The following is a 24,033-nucleotide window of genomic DNA, read 5'->3' on the forward strand; positions in this document are numbered from 1 at the left end:
CAACACTCAACGCCTTGGCTAACCTCGGTAAATTCATCGAACTTGGTGACTTGCATCCTGATGCCCTAGCTCCCAACTCAACCCAGGCTACCAAGACACAAGTAGCTTTCGATCCGGACAACCTCGGCGTAGCCACATTCACAACCGAGGTGAAGCGGAAAATTATCGACAACTTTGACACCTGGCTACAGTGCTTCCTCGTCTTTTTCTCATATCGAACATTCTACCACCCACATCTAGTGATCCCCATGGCCACCTACCTTCGTTTCCTCGCCTCCAAAGCTGCCGCCTACAAGCCGGAGGCCTGGCTCGCGTACGACAAATTCTTCCGCCTGAACGCTGCCCGCTACCCAGACAGGGCCAACTGGAGCAAACCAAACCCAGACCTCAATTTCCAGCACCTCATAAACCAGCCACACCTCCTGCGTCCTTCCTGCTTCGCCTGTGGCCAACATGGTCATTGAAGACTGACTGCCCAAACCTACGCAGCAGCGACACCAACCCATTCTACTGGGAGAACCCAGCGAACAAGAAACAGTATGACCAACCTCAGGTATGTCGATCTTTCAACCGAGGCTCATGCCAGACCCCCTGCCACTATGGCAGGCTAAACAAGTGCTCTGCGTGTAACGCGACCGACCATAATGCTATGCACCACCACCAAAGCAACTATCAAGAGACCCCTCAGCCCTTCCAAGGGAGCAACCAGCCCCACAGTGACAATCGCAATGCTACAGCCGACAACGCCAATCAACCTCACTAAACTCTCAGCTGGCCTGCACGACCCGTATTAGTCGCCGGTTTAATTTGGGGGGCATAGCTTCTGCAGTGACGCCGCCACAACCACTGCCGAAGCCAGCCTACCTGACTGGCTCACAAAGACACCGAGCAGATGGAGGAACGACGCGTACCGATCTACGTCAAGACACCACGGGAGACCCTCTACGTAACACTCGTACTAAGGTACTCGCGGCTGGCTAACATTTGACACAGGACTCTGTTATCGCTGGACAATTCCAATGATGGAATGGCCCTACACGAACTATAGAGACATGAAACACTAAGAACAATGAACATATACTATGAGACATTCCCAGTGGCGCATGGTCACCAGGGGGGAGGGGGGCGGGGGGGGGGGGCTGTGTTACTGCCGCACCGCAGTCATACATGCCCGCGGTTTGGCCATAATTTGGGGGGTACTGTCATGGGTCTGCTGTGGGCAGCCGGTAACACGTTGCCCGATGCACGGTACCCAGAGCCCGGTACCGCCATCCAGGCCGCTATGACGCCTCGTCGCCCCTGCCAAGGCAGTGCATGCATAACCCCGGATTTTGGCCAAACACTTGTCTCCGTGTCATTCCTTTGCGTTAATGGGTGATTATGGCTTTGCTATAATCATTGTTAACGTCTGGGAGGACACGGGGAAAAGGGTTTAGACCTTGACATATGTGGGTCACCATGCGCCACCTACTACCACTGGCTGGATGCACTTATGACATAACCTTGTCTACCAACTGCCCCCTTTACCGTTATCTAAACAATTTGCGTCACCCTCTCCACGTCACTATCCATGCGCATATCAGTGTGAGCAAAGCTATAGCTCGTCCATTTCAACTTCTGCCACGCTCAAGTTCACACCACAAATCCCCGCCCACCCTCGCAAAAGAAAAAATAAATAAATAATAAAGCCTCGCTGCAGGCTAGCAGCTCACAATAAAAGATATTGTACGTCTATATACTGCTTACTTTATACAATAAAGTTCCAGGGGGGTACTGTCATGGGTCTGCTGTGGGCGGCCGGTAACACGTTGCCCGATGCACGGTACCCAGAGCCCGGTACCGCCATCCAGGCCGCTATGACGCCTCGTCGCCCCTGCCATGGCAGTGCATGCATAACCCCGGATTTCGGCCAAACACTTGTCTCCGTGTCATTCCTTTGCGTTAAGTCCATGTAAAAGGTGTGAGTTGAGCTGTTTGTATTAACCAGAGGGTGAGCCTATGCGTAATTTTTCAAATCGAACTAAAGCAATCAAAATAATGGCACAAATGAGTGACATTATCCCTTGGACATATCAATTATACTGTGCACATGTCATTGTACTTGGCTTATATGTTTATGCCACCTTATATTGTTTTATATTCGACTCTTATTAAATATGTTCAATTTTGATTATAAGTGCCAATACTGTTATCAGGAGACTGGGCAGCAATGACTGATGTCTTGATACTTGTTTGTTAATGTGTATCCAACTATATCTAGTTGTCTTTTTATCATTTCAGACAAAGAAATGGTTTTCATTGACCACATGTAATGAGCCTTCATTAGCCATTCTCTACCGGAATGGGACTCAGATTGAGTGGACTGGTAAGTCATAAATATTGACTTAAAAATGTGATTTTCAAAATTAGACTCTTTCAAAATTGTAATATTCTGTCAATTTTCAAAGTCTTAAAGTTAACCTGCAAAAATAAATATTTTGTTTTCTAAACGCCCTAATATAGGGGAATCTGATTGTGTACAGTAAACAGTCATTATTCAGGGCTCGAAATTAGCAGTAGTCCCCTTCCTATCCTTACTTCTATCATTTAATTTTTGGTATGTACCAAATATTTGATTATAGCATTTTTAATGTTATCATTTAATTTTTGGTATGTACCAAATATTTGAATATAGCATTTTTTAATGTGTAATGGGCTTGTATGTGTATGAGTTTAACTTTTGATCATGTTCATGCTACTATATATACAAACACCTTTATCAAGCGGGGACTGTGTCATTAGCGATGACATTGCCTTAGAAATGCTAAAAAAGTCATTCCAATTTCACCAGTTTCACAGTTCATTTCTGCCCTTGTACAAAATGCTCTAACATTATAATTTACAATGCCTTGTATTGGTAACAATTGAAACAAAAATTCACTAACTGGGTGCAAAAATTAAATTCAGTCATATTGCAGTTACCCAAATGTCAGATGTCAAAATTCAGGCGTTAAAAGAAATTATACTGATTGATGGTTCTTGAGATAAATATTATGCTGGCTATGCAATAGCCTTACACATGTTGCTTTTATGCAACCCGAGTTCGTTTCGTACAGTTAGGAAATCTTAACTGCCATTTATCATATACAGGTGCAAGTCATATGGCAGATTTTGCAGAAAATCAAGAAGTTGTCAAAGAGTTTAAGAAAGTTGCAACGGCAAGAGGTTTGCCATCAGGCGTGAAAAAGGAGGGTAAGTATATTATGCTAATTTTGTTAATTACTAGACTCCTGCTCCCTTGTCAACAATATTACAGAGTTTAAGTGCCAGTCCCCAGTCACCTTCTATTCAAGTTCATGTGAGGTGGATTAATATCAATTATGCCGAGTGTATAGACCCTTTAAAGAGGGCTTTCTTTAAATAGGACGTCATTTATGGAACCAAAGCAGAAGGAAAGCGAGGTCAGTATGCTGACACCTGGCAGAATGTAAACATAGTACGAACTATCCGAGATTGACGGTGTGTGTTACAGCAGAACCACTTGAGGAAATTTTCTAGAAAGTTAACCTAATGTATTTCAACATTTCTCTACCTGAACATTCCAAGATAGGGCTATTTTGTTGATTTAAACATATTGTTATGGAAATGCTAATGTGATACGTGATCAGTAAATCGCTTCATTTTGGCTTCACTTCGTCACTTGTCGGCCGTGAGTGACGGTTTCCTTACCTGCTGGACAGGGGGATCGTGGCCAATCAGAAGTGCGATAGGAGTCACGTGATTTGAGGAATGTTAGCATGCTTTCAGAAGAGAAGTACTTTCCATGGCGTAGTGTCGACATCGTTGTCGCTCAACTCTGTCGAGTTTTAGTTAATTTCAACCTTTCCTTGCTGTGGTAGCCAGTCCAGAGTTCAGCGATCACAAGATCCTTATGTTATCTAGCTTAGGACATTGGTTGTAGTCGCTATTTCTACAACGTGTGTGTGGAAGAGTTGGGGAGCGGGATTTCTCTTGGTTGGATCGAAGCCACGTTACCAGATATTATCTGATCCTGAGCGGAGTCGCGTCCACCACAATATTTTTTCACTGAAAGAAATGGAGGCTATTAGAACTGCATATGTACACCTACAACTTTTAACAAGGAAAACAAGGTAAATAATAAATGGATACAGTTGTAAAATAGTGCCCCATCAAAAAGTATGCAAAAGCTGAATTTTGTGCATCTGTATGTTCAAATCTTTTCAGTACGAATATGATTTCATTTTATTGGATGCATGATACTAGACAACCCACATTTTGATGTTTTCCTTATTTATCTGTTACAAGTGTTTGAAAATGGCAGAAAATTTATTATGATGGTGAAAATGTTGAATTTATGTGCCAATATCTACACTAATGACTGCTGTTTACTGTTTTACAAATTATCATTGTTTAATGGGTTGACTTTAGAGAATACTGGAGGATACCAGGGGATATGTTGAGATGGACATGTTACACAAATGCACCTATTATTGTTATGATAAATGATGACCATATTGGAGATAACTAAGATTACAATTTTCTCCCTCTTTCTATAGGTGGCAGATGACAAAACTTCCTATGAATCGCTCAAAGTATACACAAAGATGGGAACAAGCCAAAAAAGATACATGGCTTGAAAAGATACTGCATCCAACTTGTTTCAAGCCATGAGGCTGAGGCTAGAGACCTACCTGAAACTGGTAATTTCAGTTTAAGGGGTAAGTTTTAATTCATATTCTATTTTTTGTACTCACTAGTTCACACTTTGACACAAGTGTTGAATTTGGCTTTGAGATTATGAGCTCAAATTTCAAAAATTTGACAACAGTTTGAGGGTATGCCGGGGAAGGTATGGAAAAAAAAAACTGAGTTGGTACTTGGGAGACTTGAAATTGTATAGGTGTCTGTCTCAGAATGCCCTAGAATTCTACCTCACAATGACGTCATTCAGGGATCACGTGACAGTGCGCATTTCTTACCAGAAGGCGTGCAACGTACATCTTCAAGCTCCCGAAAAACTTCGGGATTTGCTTGAAAAAATTAACCATTTCTGTGAGGAACATCACAGGCAATGGTCTGAGAGGGTGCCAAATAGATTTGGCCCAGGTTTCAGTCACAAAGGTGAAATTTCCAGCTCACGGACACGCATATAGCGTTTTGACATGACTTATACTGTTAAGATTGTAGTTAATTAGTTGTCACATTACAATTCATGTTATCTGAACATTTCTGTTTTGAGTGGTTCTTTCCCATCTCGTGAACACATCTTTCAAATCTCACGTGATCCCTGAATGACATCATTGTGAGGTAGAATCCCCCAGTTAAAGGATATAACTTACCTGGAAGTTACGCCTTCTAGTAAGAAATGCGCACTGTCACGTAATCCCTTCCTGACCGTCATTGCTTGGTAGAATCCCAGTCAAACTTAAACTTCCAGGTAAGTTTCCTTTAACTGGGGGATTAAACCACCATTTTGACTGTAAAATTATAAAAATCCCTACAGCAGGTGAGATCTCACCAATATACAATATAAAACCGTTCCCGGCTCTTGTCAGTATATCATAGGTTAATTTATCCATGTCATACGGCATTACACCTTTGAATTCAATCAGTTACGTTAAAATTTCATGGCGTGTTTAGGCATCTGTTTGGTCCGGTTCCAGTTACAAACATCATACCTTGGAGATTTTCATCTCTGATATGAAGCTTAACCCTTGATGACAAGTTTGGAACTGCTGCCGGGCAGGCACATCTCAAAGTCACCACCAATGGCAATGTCTTTGACAGAGATGTATACCTTGTCGAAGAGACAACCAGGTTTGAGGTTTGCCAAGTGGTTTGGCAGACAGAAGGCATCTTTAAAATTACAGAAGGCAACTGGCACAATAAAGTGTATGAGGTGTGAGGAGTTAAATGCCTGCCAGCAACACTGAAAAGCAGTCCAACCCAGGGTTGACGCCATCAAGATGGTGAATCATCCCAAGAAAACAATGCTACGCCAATGTCATTACTACTCATCAGTAAAATGAAAATGCTCTGCATAGTTTCCTTTAGGCTTTATTCTCCTGATTACATGTAGAATATTGTGAAGGAAAAATTAAACGCCAAGCCAAAAAGCTATTTCAATTCTTAAGTTCTGCTGTGCTGTAACACAGTTGCATGGTGTTATCGTAGTTAACACCTTTGAGTGCTAAAATTTTCCCCACCAAAATATTAGTGTAACATTTTACCAATTTTTATGAATTTTTCTGTAATTGTTGATTGACTAGTAATTGTTTTGACTTAGGTGCTCAAAGGGTTAAGGTGGTTACAAAACTCTAGGCCATCAGTTAAAATGTCTTTGATTGATGGATTTATTCAGAAAACTTTATTTTAGAAAAAACAAGTCATTGACAATGACATAGTCCCCACTTGTAATAGGAGTATTAGTCTTGATGGGGCAGGGAAATGTGGTCATTCAGAAGTATCACTGGAGTGTATATGTTCAAATCTATGGACACATAGGTCTATGTCATTGTTCCCAATTTGCAACAAGAGGCATGACTAAGTTATGGTTCTAAATCGGGAAAAAAGATCAGACCTCTAGCTACAGTATTGGCCAGCCAAGAAAAACATATGGGCATAATAAATGAGGTACAAGATGTGACATCTTAAGGTCTATTATTCTATCAAAATTAAAGCGTATAGAACTTGTGGTTACTGAGTTATGCATATATACGCTTAATCAAGGTCACGTGACATTTAAAAAAAATTGTAATGCTAATTAATTCATATATGCCAAAATTCAGACCGAGGTAAAGCATGTGCTGTCATAAGGTCTCCCATCCTACTAAATATAAAGGACACAGCACTTGTGGTTACTTATTTATTGCCATAATCGTGTATTTTAGGTAAAAGGTTATCAAGGTCACATGATATTTTGTCAAAAAATTTCTATCCTATAGTCTATCCCTATATACCAATCATACATCTAGCTCTATTGGCTCGCTCAAAATTAGATATGAACATGATTAATGAGGTACAATATGTGGCGTGATAAGGTGTCCCATCATACCAAATATGAAAGGTGTGGCACTTGTGGTTCCTGAGTTATGGACAAATATGTATATTTGAGGTCAAAGGTCACCGAGGTCGCATGGCATTTTGTCAAAAATGCTGTCTTGATAAGTTATCCCTATATACCAAAAATCAGACCTCTAGCTCTATTGGCTTGCTCAAAATTAGATTAGATATATGCATAATTAATGAGGTACAATATGTGGCGTCATAAGGTGTCCCATCATACCAAATATGATGGGTGTAGCACTTGTGGTTACTGAGTTATGGACAAATATGTATATTTGAGGTCAAAGGTCATTGAGGTCATGTGACATTTTGTCAAAAAAATTGTATTGCTAAGTTATCCCTACATACCAAAAATCAGACCTCTAGCTCTATTGGCTCGCTCAAAATTAGATATGTGCATAATTAATGAGGTACAATATGTGGTGTCATAGGGTGTCCCATCATACCTTATATGAAAGGTTTAGGACTTGTGGTTACTGAGTTATGGACAAATATGTATATTCGAGGTCAAAGGTCACCAAGGTCACGTGACATTTTGTCAAAGTGTCTGAGATATCTGCGAGAATGGATGGACTCATGGATGGACTCACAGACGGACATGACCCAATCTACAAGCCCCCTTGACTTTATTTATGGGGACTAAAAACTGTGTAACTGCATCCTTTTTGCAATATGAAGACGATGAGAAACTAAATTTTTATTTTTCTTGGCCTTATACATGGGAGTCTATGGACTTCCTTATACATGGGAGTCTATGGACTGCCTTATACATGGGAGTCTATGGACTTCCTTATACATGGGAGTCTATGGACTGCCTTATACATGGAAGTCTATGGACTGCCTTATACATGGGAGTCTATGGAGGTGAAAACTAAAAATAGCGCCAATGGCACTTGATCACAACTGGCACATTGTGAAACTACTCTATCTCTGGGTACACCTGTACATGAAATACTGAATGGGTAGGTGCTGCGGGTTTGGAGTTTGTCAGTAAATGCACACAGAAAACAAAGTCCCGAAGTAGCGAATTCCAGCCATTTTCAAACCACACTGTTTGTCAGTGGGGTAAGCAATATTCGCAAAAATCACATTTCCAGGCTAATAGACTATGTTTTACAAAATCACACGTCCTTATTACAAAATAAAACGATCTTTGTCTTTAAATCAATGCGCCAGTAAACAGGTCCAGCAGCTAGTTATGTCATCAAGTCTGTAATGTTAAGGGTCATAACAAATGTGAGAAATCTAAAACATTAAATATGTTGTTTTTTATCAATTTCATTACCAAAAGCGCATGAAAATCTCTGATACTTTGAATCAGCCATCCTGCATATTTGTAACATTCATCAAAACCTCATTTCTGTTCCACAACTCATTAAATAGTCCACAATACAGGATTGTGTACATTCCAAAACTACATATATGAAAGACCCCTAAAATCAATTAGATAAAAAGGGGGGTTAGAAATTTCCCAAAACTATCTAACCGCTGCTCCGTTTGGCTCCATTTTTCGGAATCCGAACCTTGGAACCAGTCTATGTATCGGTATCAAATATCAATGCAGTCTGTTCAGCGGTTTTTGACTTTTTGTCGTTTACGGAAAATGGACACTGTCCACCACCGGTTGAAGCTAACCCTATATCACAACTTCCAGATGTGATAATGACCTATGGTCATTATGTTAAAAAATACTGCCAATGGCGCTTGGACATAATGACCACCTAGTATTATCGGCATTTATCAACAACCACACTCACTGTGAATTAGACAGACCACGAAGTCAATGAGCAACATATAGCTGAAAGACTATTTTTCACATTGCGATTTTAAGCTCATTTTTATGAGAAAAGAGATATGTATATGTATATGGAGAAAAAGCAGAAGACATATTTGTAAATTGTTTGTTAAGTGACAATCATATATGCATCTCTTGAAATTTTGTGGTTATAAGGTATAACAGTAGTGTAAGAATAATGAGGTTAGAATAAGTTAGTAAAGCTAAGTTGACAGTAATTAAGATTACAAAATTATACACTAAGCTGGGGAAATCTGATTGAAATAAATGTTGAAAAGTAGCAAAGTCATGGTCATCTTTTGTCTAATACCTTGTGTAAGTTCATGAACTTTACATAAATCTTGCTATAGATTTGTTGCTCATGGGCAATAACTGTGTTTCAGATCATTTGAGAGCAATCTATCCATGACAGGTTTAAATTGTGTAATATACTTCTATTTAAAGGAGAGAAACTTCCCAAATAATTTTTTTCCCTGTAATTTGCTGGGAGAACACTTGGACAGATGCTCAGGACTCTACGCTGGTGCTACCTTGATAACTAACCTACAACTTGTAACGTCAGTGTCTAACCTGTTCACCCCAATTTCCTGTAGACAGGTCCACACTCTCCATTGATAACAATGGGTTTGGGCTATACCATTGTAGTGAAAGACTGTAACATGTGAGGTTGTGGATACTTAATCTCTCGAATGTCAAAGTCTGTATATTGACTCAAGGATGTTTACTTAACAAATGCCTAGGGTCATCTCAAAAGTGAGAATCTAAACTATGAAATATGTTTTTTTAATGCTTTTGATGCCCAAGAGACCATAGAAATCTCTTATACTTCGAATCAGCCATCCTGCATATTTCTAATATTCATCAAAACCTCATTTCTGTTCAACAACTCATAAAACAGTCCACAATGCAGGATTGGTGTACATTCCAAAACTACATATATGAAAGACCCCTAAAATCAATTAGATAAAAAGGGGGGTTAGAAATTTCCCAAAACTATCTAACCGGCGCTCCGTTTGGCTCCATTTTTCGGAAATTGGAACCTTGGAACCAGTCTATGTATCGGTATCAAATATCAACGCAGTCTGTTCAGCAGTTTTTGACTTTTTGTCGTTTACGGAAATGGACGACATCAAACACCGGTTGAAACCACCTCTATATCACAACTTCCAGTTGTGATAAAAAGTCCTCTAACACGGCTAAATTTGATCGCATCGTGAAACAAATCGACGTGCATCTGTATGAGGTAGGGTACTATCCTTGTACCAAGTTTGAACAAAATAGCTTCAGGCGTCTCTGAGATATCTGCGTGAACGAACGGACGGACAGACGGACGCACGCACGCACGGACATGACCAAACCTATAAGTCCCCCCGGACGGTGTCCGTGGGGACTAATAAAACTGTCAAAAAATCGGAGCTACAAAAGTATTGCATGATGTTCAGCTTTTAAAATTAGGGTAGAACCACCAGTTGGTAGAGTCTGGTAAGAAAGCTAGGGGGCCTTATTTGAGCGCCCTCTAGTGGGCAAGCCTGTCCTGGGCGGTTGTTTATTGTTCAAAGCCACACACACGCGTACTGACTGCAAAGCATAATCGACAACACAACAGCCATGGCAAGTTTCAACGTAGTGATTGCGGTTTTTGTGGCCAAGTTTACTAATCAGGGGCAAGTTAACATTTTAGTTAGTGATTTGAATCATAAATGAAGACAGTTGATTTCTCAAAGGCATTGGACTGAATCAATCATCATCAGTGTGCATAAATTAATTGTTCATTTTACAAAGTTCATTACGGAGTCTAAGCTCTATACACCATTTGTACATTAACGATAAACATTTCTTTACAATAATAAGAAAAAAATTACATTTGGCCACAAAATCAAAAAAGTTTCAATGTTCAGTGTTAGTTTGTTCAACAATATATTTAAGTAAGTTATTATTTTCTTCGGTGATATTCATGTTTTTTTGGTAGATAATACAAAGTCCATTAATTTACAGGGTAAAGTCTTCATATGACTTTGGAGAAGGTTGGGGAAATTTCCTATACGTGCAATCAGAGGGCAATTTTTATCACAGAAATGGAAAAGCTACCGGGCAATTAAACCATACAAATTAGAAAATTTGCCTACCTTAGGACGTCAAATTATAAGTCTTTGAGGGAACGTAGTAGTAACTTACAGTAGCTATTACTACATTGGCCAGTGCAGGCATTGACACAAGTAAGTTTACTGCTCATAGTACCAGGGGAGCAGCAACGTCAGCAGCATTACGACAGGGAGCATCTACTGCCCAGATACTTCAGCTTGGTGACTGGTCCTCAGAATCTACTTTTACAAGATTCTATCGGCGTTACACTGAGAACTCAGAAATTGGACGCCTCATCCTCAGGGCTGCACAAAATCCTGACAGTTCTACTCACTGCTAGGCATCCAGCTACTCAATCAGCTACTGTAAGTTACTACGGAGTGAGTGAGAAAGACTTAGAAAATTTGCCTACCTTAGGACGTCAAATTATAAGTCTTTGAGGGAACGTAGTAGTAACTTACTACGTTCTTCCCTCCCACCCAGCCCGATGCCATCTGGTGAGTTGACTTTATTATTCTGATTTTGTGGCTTGTTTTTACATGCTGTTGTTTCTCCTAGGTTCCACTGGTCCCTGCCTTTGTGCTGTTAGAGATTTTGGTTTTCATACCACAATTTTTTGCACTTTGTTGCATAAATTCCGCACTTTATTGTGCAATATTTAGCTTAATTGCTTAATTGGGTCAGCTTTATTGCTTATGACCTGGGCACCAGCTTTGGTGATGTGGAACCTACACAAACAGCTCTGAAAGGTAATGACACCTGGGAGCCTGTTCAGGCTTTTTATAGTACTATGGAAGGACGCCCTCAAGCGGTAGAAGTGAGAGAAATAGCTACTGTAAGTTACTACGGAGGGAGTGAGAAAGACTTGCTACTGACGGACTGTTTGAAGTCATCTCCAACTTTTGATTATACAGGTTCCATTACAAAGTGTGGTATTAAAAACTGCAAAACTTGTAGTATGCTCATCACTACAGAACAGTTCAGTAGTAGTTTGACAGGGAAGACCTATTCTACCAAATGTCTGGAACCTCTGAATTGCACTACCAAAAACGTAATCTATGGAATTGAGTGTTCATTGTGTGGGCTCATTTATGTTGGTGAAACAGGAAACAGCTTACAATCTAGAATGAACGGACATCGCAGTGGAATGAATCGACCTTTGGATGTGCAACTTTATAAGCATTTTAACCAGGACGATCACTCCACTTTGTCTATGCGTGTCCGTATTCTTGAAAAAATATACCATCCAACCAACAGCCCCACACTTAGTTCACCATTCCATAGACAGAGAGAATACCACTGGATTAGACAGTTAGGTACCGCAATGCCTTATGGTTGTAATGACTACATCAAAGATATAGGTAATCTCTCAAGTCCTGGTTGTTCATAAGTGAATGTGATGGGCCTATTTGAGTCTTCTGTCTGTAGAAGACTTAGTCATGGACATAGGCGTTACTATTGGCCAAAATTGGATACATCTACCTTCAACTGCCATGACAAATTTCATGAACTGCTTCTTTTATTACAGAAGCCTTTAGGTCTCCATCACATTCGTACTTCATTATTTGCTCTTTCCATCAAGGACTTGAGAAGGTTGCATGCCTTTGCATTGGGATTGTCTTTGATAGATCTGAACAAACAACCGTACAGACTGGTCAGTATTATTGCTGATATTGCACTATACAGACTACACAAACTGGTTTGTGCTGAACTATCGACTGATGATCATCGTCATTTCATACATCTTCCATTTACTAACAAAGGCATTGATGCTATTACAGTACAGTTACCAATGATTTTGACGATGAGATACAGCTGGATATTGATACACTACCTAATTAGGTTTGTCAGTTTGCTCTTGAATTTACACTTTTAGTGGTCAACATTTACAACTTTGCGCCAACATCAGACAGACTAAAACAGCAGGTGACGCAGCAAGATGTCTGTAAACTAATTTACTATGAGGTATGTTTATATCTTTACAGCAGCTATCAGTTTCAATGGTGACACACACAGGCCAAATGAAAATATAACATTGCTAGATTTAGCAACTATTGCCACTACCAGCGATTATAGTACTAGTGACAATTAAATATAACCCATTCAGGTCGTCTAATTCAAGTAAAATTTGAAAAATAAGTACACGTCCCATTGCACAATTTACTACTTTTTTGTGTGATCCATTTTGTACTACTTTTAGAATTTGGTTAGATTTGAGTTGAAGAGAAATGTTTTAGTTTTGAATTATTTCTTCGTTCGACAAAACACTTGTCTGAGTTTTTTAGACTAGAAAGTTGCTGACCCAAAGCCCTTCGGTTGTTAGTTTTATATTTTTTTTTCTGTTAAATGAAAACGTCGGATCAACTAGAAATGAGAAACACTCTTACAATGTTGCAAGGTTTTTATCGCTACAATCTTGTCAATATAGAAAACTGTTGTCTCAGTTTTTTAAGCTAGAAAGTTGCTGACACAAAGACCTTGGGTTGTTAGTTTTAGATTTTTTTGTGTTTAATAAAAACGTCGGATCAACTAGAAAAGATAAACACTCTTACAATGTTGCAATGTTTTTATCGCTTGTCCCTACAATCTTGTCAATATAGAAAACAAATGACGTTCACGAAATAGCCTGCAACCCCCAAGTTCACTTCATACTGAAGTAGGCCCCGATGTCAGCTCATTGAGAAATGTGGTGTCATATGTGTGTTATGTTTGATTTTGATTTGCTCTACCGCACTTCCCGAAGTGTGCTGTTATGCAATAAAGTATTATTATTATTATATTTGTTGATAACCAAAGTAAAGTTTGTTCATTTTACACATCACTCTATTATTTTTGAAGTCATGAACTTTATTGATATTCAACTACAAAGAACACTGTCCTCTGAGTCTATATTTGCAGTAACGTCGTTCTTTTACCACCTCTCCGTGAATTTGAACTGCTTGTAAAACTTGGCAACCAGTCTCTGTGTATCACAATTGAAACTGATAGCTGCTGTAAAGATATAAACATACTACATAGTAAATTAGTTTACAGACATCTTGCTGCGTCACCTGCTGTTTTCGTCTGTCTGATGTTGGCGCAAAGTTGTAAAAGTTGACCACTAAAAGGGTAAATTCAAGAGCAAACTGACAAACCTAATTAGGTAGTGTATCAATATCCAGGTGTATCTCATCATCAAAATATTCATTACAATAAGGCATTGCGGCACTTAAAAACTGATGAATTCCTTCAAGCACCAACATCCTGTGACTGCTCTACATCTCCCTTCAAATATACTCCAGTTGGCCATGTCATCACTGGTGATCTGAACTTGGTTGAACATCATCACCTTCGTAAGATATTATCTTGTGGACCCAAGTTCAGAGAACCCAGCAGGATCAGCTGGAACCACAATTTTAAGATCATTATGGACTCTGTTGAAGAATATGCCAGAAAATGGGCTAAAAGGGAGGATGTAGAGCTGGACACACTGTCAGAATGGGTCAAATCTGTGAGGAAAATAGTGCGTGGCCGTATTGGTCGACTACCATGTTTGCAGAAGACCCTATTCTGTATATTTAAAGATCCTGATGCTGTTAAGTGTTTGAATGATATCCATGACAAATATGTTGTCGTCCCTGCTGATAAAGCTGCCAATAACATTGTATTTGTCTGTAAGAAATATTATTTTGAATGTCTTATAGATGAACTTGGTGTAACCAAGACCTCCACCAGCTCCATTTACAGACAATCAATGTTCAGCAAATCTGAAATTTTGGCAAACCATAAGTCATTCATGGATAATTTTAATATTACAACAAAGGATGACCATAATAAGTTGCCTAGCTTATATTGGATACCAAAGCTCCACAAAACACCTTACAAAGCTAGGTTTATCACAGGATCTTCAAAATGTTCAACAACAGAGTTACCGAAGATACTGACTTCTGTTCTTTGTACTGTTACACGGGGACTTCAAGCATACTGTGATGTTGTATTTTCTCAGAATGGTATAAATCAAATGTGGATATTAAAATATTCGAAGGAACTCTTGGAAAATTTGAAATCAAGATCTGTTTTAAAAATAACATCTATTAAAACTTTCGATTTTTCCACATTGTATACCACAATACCACATAATAAATTGAAATAACACTTGAAAAACATCATCAACCAAGCATTTTTCTACAACATCATCAACCAAGCATTTTTCTACTAAAACGGTTCAGGCCATTACAAATATGTAGTATTAGGGTATAATTCTACATATTTTGTTAAAAATGTTACTAATGCTAAATTGTTTTATACCGAGGAAGACATTATCAGTATGCTTGATTTCCTCATTGACAACATATTTGTTGAATTTGGAGGACACATTTTCCAACAGTGTATAGGAATTCCCATGGGCACTAACTGTGCTCCCTTACTTGCCGACTTACTTCTGTTCTCATACGAGACAGAATTTATCCAGAACCTAATCAAACAGAAAAAGGTCTCTGTAGCTCGACCTTTCAATCTAACATATAGATACATAGACGATTTATTTCAATGAATAACTCTGAATTCAGTAGATATCTCGCTATGATTTATCCTCCAGAATTGGAGATTAAAGAAACTACAGAAACGGCCTTTTCTGCTTCATATCTGGACATTTTACTTGAATTTGACTCTAATGGTCACCTTTCTACTAGGCTACATGACAAGAGAGATAATTTCAACTTTAGTATAATCAATTTTCCACACTTCATCAGTAATATTCCACTCTCACCTGCTTATGGGGTATACATTTCCCAGCTTATTCGATATGCAAGAGCATGCAGTTCATATGGTGATTTTGTAGAGAGACATGGCCATCTCTCTTACAAACTGTTAAATCAAGGTTACACCAGAGCAAGACTTGTCTCTACATTCAAACACTTTTTTGGCAGGTATCGCAAGCTGGTAGATAAATACAATATCTCTCTTCGACAAATAATCACTGATGGCATCAGTGACATTGGGCCTTAGTTAGTGACCACTACCTATCTGACTTATAGATTGATATATGGCGGGTGCCACATGTGGGGCAGGATGCGCTTACTATTTTCGAAACACCTGACATCACTTCTTGGTCTTCTGGCCAGAGGTCCATATATCTTTCTTTCATGAATTTGACTTTGTTTGTGTACTGTCTATTTACTGTCTGTTCTGTGCTGTTTTGTGTTTAGCTATGTTTACAACTATTGTCTTACGAATTCTGACCTACTGTCATTGGATTATGGATTGGTATGATTGCGATTATGATATCACCCAGCACTTCAAGAGTTCGACAGGAAGAACTATTTCATGTAATATGATTGGTTGGCTATTGGGAACTAATGGATTGCGACTGGTAAATAAGATAGATAAAAAGTTTATCAAAGTTTACAAGGATTCAAAGAAAAAAGTTAGTAGTGAACGACGCGTGCACTCGATTATTTGTTTTGGACCGACTAATTGATCGAACGCATTTGCAACTGGACAAATTTGAATGCCCCTGTGTAAAATCAAACGCAATCCTGCCAACAACAAGGTGACATGGGAACTGATAAATGACATCAATGAAATGAAGGCCTTTTTTTGGAGTCTTGATGTCTATCGAATTTTACTTATCCTGTCACGAAGAGAACCATTTGCTTTACAGTGTGTTATCTTGGATATCACAAGCAGTTTTCTACATGATTCAAGATCAAATAGCGAATTTCTGTATGTAGTTATTGTCTTTGTTACTCAGTAGTTTGGCATAAGCTTTACAGTGAGTTTTGTGAGTTGCACATGATTTGCTATTTTGCAATACAAAGGACAGAACTTTAAAGGTCTCAAACTTATGGCTTCTGGTAACAGTAGAAAGAAAGAGTGAAAAGAGAGAGGAGTCATATTTACAACAATCGTACAACTAATGAAGTAAATTGGCCGAAAGCATTAATTAATGACCTTACAGTTCTGGAAGATTTTTAACTACTGCGACTGAAGTTTGCTAACTGTCAATTGAGAAAATAATAACTTATTATTGATTTGAAGAGTGTTTATTATTAAGGTATTTCTGCTGATGACAACGGCATTTATGGTAAACACTCTTCACCTACTGAAAGAGCTAAGGTCACTTTAGACAACTGTGGCAAAATCAAATCAGTATCTTTACTGGGAAGAAGGCATGATGATTCTCCTAAACCTCAGTTCACACATACATTCACATTAAGGTGGAAATGGCACATGAGTTCAAGTGAGTTTTGACAAATCACAGCTTAATAAGTTAAACATGTTTATGAAAGCTTGATGCAATTTCCTATTTTGCAATAGTAGGTACCCTGGTAGGAGAGAACTTCAACTTATGGCTCAAGGTAACAGAAGGAAAAAAGAGGAGTCTCATTTAAAACAATTTTGAAAACTTAAAGAAGAAAGTAAATTGGTCTAAACCATTCATCACTGACCTTACACTTATGGAATATTTTACAGGAATGGACGAAGTTTGAGCATGAGCCAAGGCTTTGAAAAATTTTGATCAATTTTAAGAAAAGATGAAATTGCATTTGTCCTCCATTTAATTATTATTCTAAATGCATCTTGAATGTATGTTATTAACTTAGACACAGCACATGACACTCTCCATTCATTCGATATCTAATTTGTCATGATATGCCTGAGCAAGTTACATCTCAGTTTGGATGAAGGTATAGTTCCATGGATGAGGGGCAATATCTCCTTTCATTAATATATCCCAAATAAACTGATCGCTTTGGCCTAAAAGCATTCCAGATCAACAAGTTATTGAGTGGTTACACTTCTGTGTTTGATATTTACATCGGAGACAAGTAAGACCCCTAATCAAGACAGCCATGAATATTGAAACTTTGAAAGGGTACATTACAAGGTCGCGACGGGTTTTATGACAAAGGGAGATTTTTTAATCAAGGCCAACAAAGTGTATATGGACAATTATTACAACAGTCTGATACTTTCTGCCACTCTGAAAAGTGAGGACACCATTTAAGTTGGCACTGTAAGGTCCAACAGAAGTGAAATACCATCTGCTCTGAAATAGAAAGTAAAGAGAGGAAAGGCTGTGTTCATGGTGTTGCTGTAATGAAATGACAAGACAAACGTGAGGTCAAAATGATTTCCACAGCTGACAGAGCACTTGTCAAAGTATGACAAGACTGGTGACCTGGGCCCGAATATGTATATTATGCATTTACAGGGTGTGTGTCTATTTGTGTTTGTGTTACCTTTGAATGTTGTTAGACATAACTTATCTGGACATCTTAACACAATCCACTGCTCAATTAAGTGAAGAATGGGCCTTTTATTGAAAAGAGTAGTCAAGTCTGTTTAGAAAACACTGAATTTCTTACTGTATTCAGAAATCTGCGACATATCCGGCAACTAGAGACACTACTTACAGCTACAGCCGTTGAGTATCAGCGGAATCTGACTGCCACAAGACCAATGCTAGCACCACAAAACCCAACATGCAGCATTTTGATGGGCTGTGGGTCACCTTTATTAAATCCTAGTAGAATAGAAATATGTGTACTGCCTTCAGGGAAACTTAAAGAAACAATCATGCTACTACCATTACTAAGAAAACCTGTATAAAAATTTAAAGAACAAGAAAATAATCTGAAAAGCATCAAAGTTCTGTTCCAAAAAGTGGGGTATTGTCAAAACGTAAATATAATGCTATCAGAAATAAGTGAGCTTATAACTCAGTGTTGAAATTAAAACAAACCAAAAGGTATTACTGTTATAGCTTTTTGGTACATGCATTTCAAGGCAAATAAATTGCATGCATGGTTACTACACTATACAATCCCATGTCTTAACCCTTTGCGCTCCAGTACGGCCTGAAACGGCCCAGCCAATCACAGTCCAGAATACCCGATTAGGCCTGATCCGGCTTCGTACGCACACGGTGTTGAAATCCCAATCAGGCCTGAGACGGCCTGCACGTTGCTATGTTACACACAGAGTGATTACATCGTTATTTTTGGTCGTGACAAGTACTCATAAATCACTGACGTTCTACAACATCTTATCTCGACGTCACCAATAATTGAATACATTTCCCGCCTCCCCTCATGAATAAACGATTAGTTTCCCGCCCCTTGACAGACGACCTCCTGACCTTATCTTTGAACACAGGCGCCAGATTTACATGTGTGAATATTCATTTAAAAGTCTGTTTTGAACTGCGGATGTCGACCCCGGAAGTACAAAACGATGGGGTTTGGGACATTTTCTTTGGGGATTCCGATTCCGATAGTGATTTTGAAGGCTTCACCACAGAAGAAATAACAGAACAGCAACTGAGAACGGAAATTGCCCGGGAAGCCTATCAGCGTGAAAATGGAAGCGACATCGACCCAACCGAGCTTGCCGAACGCCTGTTGGAAGATCTTCACGCTGACGATATTGATGTGGCCGATCTGCAGTGGTCAGAAAATTCCGATGATGTGACTTTATTTAATTTTAACGGTGATGAGTCTGGGCCGTTCCACGATCTTGGTTGTACAGGCGATCAGCTGGATTTTTTCCGGCTGTTCATGACAGATGATTTTCTGGATCACCTTGTCCGTGAGACCAACAAATACGCGCAGTTCAAGCAAGATCGCTTACAGAAAGTTGATGCCGATTGGAGTCCGGTCGACAGAAATGAAATGAAGGCATATTTTGGTGTCATTATCTTAATGGGTATCCACTCTTTACCCGAGATACGCGACTTCTGGTCAACAGATGATCGTCTCCATGTACCAGGGGTGGCGAAAGTCATGTCGCGAAACAAGTTTATGAAGCTGAACCAGTATTTGCACGTCAATGATCCGTACGCTGAGCCTGACCGACAAGATCCCGGCAGAGATCGACTTTACAAAGTTCGCCCTATAATTGACGTAGTTCGTTCTAAATTTCCGATGAAGTTCATGCCTTTCCGGGAAATTTCAATCGATGAAGCCATGTGCAAATTTAGCGGACGGTCACCGATGATCCAGTATATGCCTGCGAAGCCCGTGAAGTGAGGATTTAAAATTTGGTCGGCTGCATGTCCACGGACTGGATATACGTTTGACATGATCCCATACGCCGGGAAAGGAGAGCAGATTCAACACGGTCTCGGCTACAGCGTCGTTGTCGATCTCACCAGCAGATATTTTGGCATGGGACATCATCTTTATTATGACAACTTTTTTAGTTCTCTGCGTCTGGCCGTTGACTTGTTGAACAGACGTACGTACGTCTGCAGCACTGTTCGCAAAAACAGTAAAGGGCTTCCTCCTGCCGTGTCAAAGTCAGCGACAAAGTTGAAACCAGGCGACTATGTTTACCGGAAGAGTGGTGAAATCATAGCGACACTCTGGCATGACAAACGCGATGTAACACTGCTGAGTACCAACTGTAATCCCGGTGGAGTTGAAATTCAGCGAAAGGGAAAGGAGATGTTTGTACCAACAGTGGTGAGAAAATATAACAGCTTCATGGGCGGCGTAGATTTGAGCGACCAGATGGCATCGTACTACCCGATCAACAACAAGTACATGAAGTTTTGGAAGTACCTATTCTGGTTTTTCATCGATCGGATGATAATCAACGCCTTCATCCTGTACAGCATTGCCCATTCTCCAAATCCCAACCGAAGGTACAGACAGAAAGATTATCGACTCGATCTTTCAAGCCAGCTCATCGGTGGTTTCACAAGTCGTAGAAAGCGGGGTCCACAAAGCCAAGTTACGGAGCTTGAGAACAGCATCAACATCGACAACATCGCTAACCACAGCTGTGAGGTACTGTCTCCGAACGCCAAACGGAAGAAGAAATGCTGTCGTCAATGCAGTAAAACTGGCAAAAAAACACCAAAAGGCTATCCAGTTGAGACCACGTGGGGCTGCAAGCAGTGTAACGTCTATCTGTGTAAGAGCGAGTGTTTCTTACAGTACCACGCGTCAATTTTGCGACGTTGAGCGATTTCCGATGTCCCGCGAAAAATGTAAACAATGTTTGCAGTGAACGTGAACGGCTTTGAAATCTAATCTCTTGTTGTGACTTTAATTCACCCTGAACAGCACAGAATATTAATGAACAGCTGATCGGACACTGGCAATTTTTTAGCCAAGACTTCTTCATAAACGTTTATGAGCTTTTCATCAATTTCACTTTGACTTTGTAATTTTCATAAGTTAGTACGCGCGGAGTGAGTTACCCTCCAGCTTCAGGTAAGAATTGAGCGTGTGCTGTTTGCATTGTGAGCACTCCAACTTTGAAAATAATTTATTCCATGATAAAATTGCCATCATAATTTATTTTTTTGGTCGAAAAAATTTTGTTTTGCACACTTTGAAGTTCAAACACTTCATTTTCAAACATTCAACTTAATCATTTTCTGTCACACTAATTTCATCACCCATACAAAAAAACTCAAACTCTAGTGTTATAAAAATTTTATTCAGCAGCTTCTAGGAATTCCTATCTTGCCTGTAAAAGAAATAATTTGGTTAAACATAAAAAATATGCACCGTATTCAATACTTATTTTCATGTGTGTACAGTGGCAGTGCAGTGCAAAATGCTGAAAAGTTTTGGGATTTTGGGACCCTGGTATGCAAATTTTCAGCTGGGCTTTGCAACAATGTTGCAACAAGGCTGCACTGGGTCGCAAAGGGTTAATGGCCTGCCAGCTGTTTACCCAGAGCACTTTGCTCATTCATCTTAAGATATTATGTTCCGCTATCAGAAAACATCAGCATGAGATGTTAAGGTATATATGTTCCGCTATCAGAAAACATCAGCATTCATCTTAAGGTATACATGTTCCGCTATCAGAAAACATCTGCATGAGATGTTAAGCATGCTGGGATACTCCCTGATACATTTTACACATATTATGCAGAATTGTATGATGAGGGTATTTGTTTGTTTAATGTTCATGAAATTGGAGTCTACGTAGCATTGTAAATTAGATGGTGGGCCCCGTTTGCATTGAATTGCTTGGTCTTTGAGGATTTAAATTGTAAACAACTTCAATATTGTGCAACTAAAACAAGAAAAAGATATGTAATTTTACAGTTGCTGTCAGAATTGGTACTGACATCACCCTATGCCATACAGATGCATATCCATTGCTGCATTGTACAATCCAAAACAGCTACAAGTCAGCCATTATACTGTAACTATGACTTGTCCATACCTGCTACGTATACATCAACTAATTTTGGAAAAAATTGGTACAAAGATGTTTACTAACCATGTGGCAATACATACACCCTTCCTCAAATCCTAATATTATATGACAACAGGGCAAGTGGAATTTGGCAATGAAGTCAGATTTTTGACCAATAGAGCTGGCCAACAGTGAGATGAAGGGAGAACATTTCATCCATGTCATCATGAAGGTTTGGATGTTCATTATTTTACCGACATAATTCAAGAATGAAAGTTCATACAAAATAATGGAAATTTCTGCTTGTGCGATAATGATATGATTAGCAGACGTTATAAAATATAGTTCAAAGGCCTGTGTCTGGCACGTACACTGTTTTAAAGATGCACGTATAAATAGTATGTTGCCATTTTATTAATTAGTTTCTCCTTTGATTGAAACACACTCCAGGAGGGACTGTGCACGAAGCATTATGTCACTGAAAGCAATTATGTTGACCATATTTTGTCTCTTGCAAAAAATGGATTGGGTATCAAATATTTTCATCTAATGCCAAACCTCAACATCAAGTTTGAATTTTATGATCATGTTAATTCAAGCAATAGCTGATGATGATTGTATGTGTGGGTGTAGAACTAGCTTTGAAATGTCATCATAGCCATTCAATTACCTGTCAATCTTTATCTAAAAGAGCCTATCCAGAGGGGATATGTTTAATGAATGAGTCAGGTGGTGGACAGTATTATGGTTCATGAGTATGACTGTTTGAATAGCGTCATGGTTGCCAAATATTTTGGAGTTGAGGTGAGAGAGCAAGGAACTCAAGGGAACAAATATTCCCTTGTCACAGCCATCATGGTGTTATTTGGCACAAAAGGTGTCTGCAACTATGACATCAGGATTAAAGATGAAGGTAATTAAGTTACATGAAATTTGTGTAGAGTTAGTGACTCAGGGTTACAGACATTTTACAGACTGATTGGAAGTGTATACTTTCACAAATATGCAACAGCGTTAAGGTAGAAAGCACCTCGGGGACAGATATTTTGACTCTCAAACTTTTACATCTTTTCTGATCATCCACTTGTGGCAGTTTATTTTATAGGTTTTTCTGTAAGAAAACTTACTGTCTTAGTTTTTTCGAACACCCTTAATTTTATTTTTCCCCACAGAGTTACCACAGGGGTGACAGTCATTTTGAATTTGAAATGTCAGTAATTCTACGGTCATTTGTTCATCTAGTGCTAAAATTTGCACAGTGACCCCTGAATTTTATTATTCATTTTGAAAGAGAATGGTTGAAATTTTCCTAGAGGAAAGTTCAAGCAAAAGTTTAAGTCTTTCAATTTCGAGGTGCATACCACCTTAAGCCACACATGCCACAGGATTTGTTCCTTGGTGTATATAGTGATGATGCACCAGCACTAGAAAATCATAAGGCATATCTTGTACAGGTCAGAGAAAAAGTGTGGACTCACATTGATAATGAGTCTTATGCCATCAGATGAAACACTACGATATCATCGGTATCGGTGCTGTTGGGTAAGCAATCTGTGGAGTAACTGACCAGGTTGACGACCTGACTGTACAGTGTTAAGGGATTTAAGCCTGTGCTTTGATCAGTGAGGTAAAAATTAAGAGATTGTCCAGTCCGGAAGACACTTGTAACTGACCAGTGTTCAGGGATTTAGGCCTGTGCCGAGATCAGTGCAGTAACACTGTCTAGTCCACAAGACAACACTATGTAACATACTGACCAGTCTAAAGACCTGACTGTCCAGTGTTTAGAGATTTAGGCCTGTGTCCAGATCAGTGCAGTAACAATTAGACGGTATGATAGTTCAGAGGGCAATGTATAGCAAGCAGGTTGAAGTTTACTCCAAGTATAGAGAGTCTATTGAGATTTCAGATGTGCAGTAACATTGTGAGATAATGTCCTGCCGTAA

At 39.3% G+C, this 24,033-nt stretch overlaps 2 protein-coding genes across 2 annotated transcripts; both read left to right on the forward strand.

The window, feature by feature from the left end:
• The first annotated feature begins 19,134 nt into the window (after positions 1 to 19,134).
• On the forward strand, positions 19,135 to 19,953 carry LOC139126222 (piggyBac transposable element-derived protein 4-like). The gene has a single exon (XM_070692270.1). The coding sequence runs from the start codon at positions 19,135 to 19,137 to the stop codon at positions 19,951 to 19,953; it is 819 nt and encodes a 272-aa protein (XP_070548371.1).
• A 51-nt stretch (positions 19,954 to 20,004) lies between these two features.
• LOC139126223 (piggyBac transposable element-derived protein 4-like) lies at positions 20,005 to 20,892 on the forward strand. The gene has a single exon (XM_070692271.1). The coding sequence runs from the start codon at positions 20,005 to 20,007 to the stop codon at positions 20,890 to 20,892; it is 888 nt and encodes a 295-aa protein (XP_070548372.1).
• Positions 20,893 to 24,033: the final 3,141 nt, after the last annotated feature.

The sequence above is a fragment of the Ptychodera flava genome (genome assembly GCF_041260155.1).
Source record: "Ptychodera flava strain L36383 chromosome 3 unlocalized genomic scaffold, AS_Pfla_20210202 Scaffold_27__1_contigs__length_13241970_pilon, whole genome shotgun sequence".
NCBI lineage: Eukaryota > Metazoa > Hemichordata > Enteropneusta > Ptychoderidae > Ptychodera > Ptychodera flava.

Coding starts and splice junctions, on each gene's coding strand:
- LOC139126222 (XM_070692270.1), top strand. CDS start 19,135: ATGTCGACCCCGGAAGTACAAAACGATGGGGTTTGGGACATTTTCTTT.
- LOC139126223 (XM_070692271.1), top strand. CDS start 20,005: ATGATCCCATACGCCGGGAAAGGAGAGCAGATTCAACACGGTCTCGGC.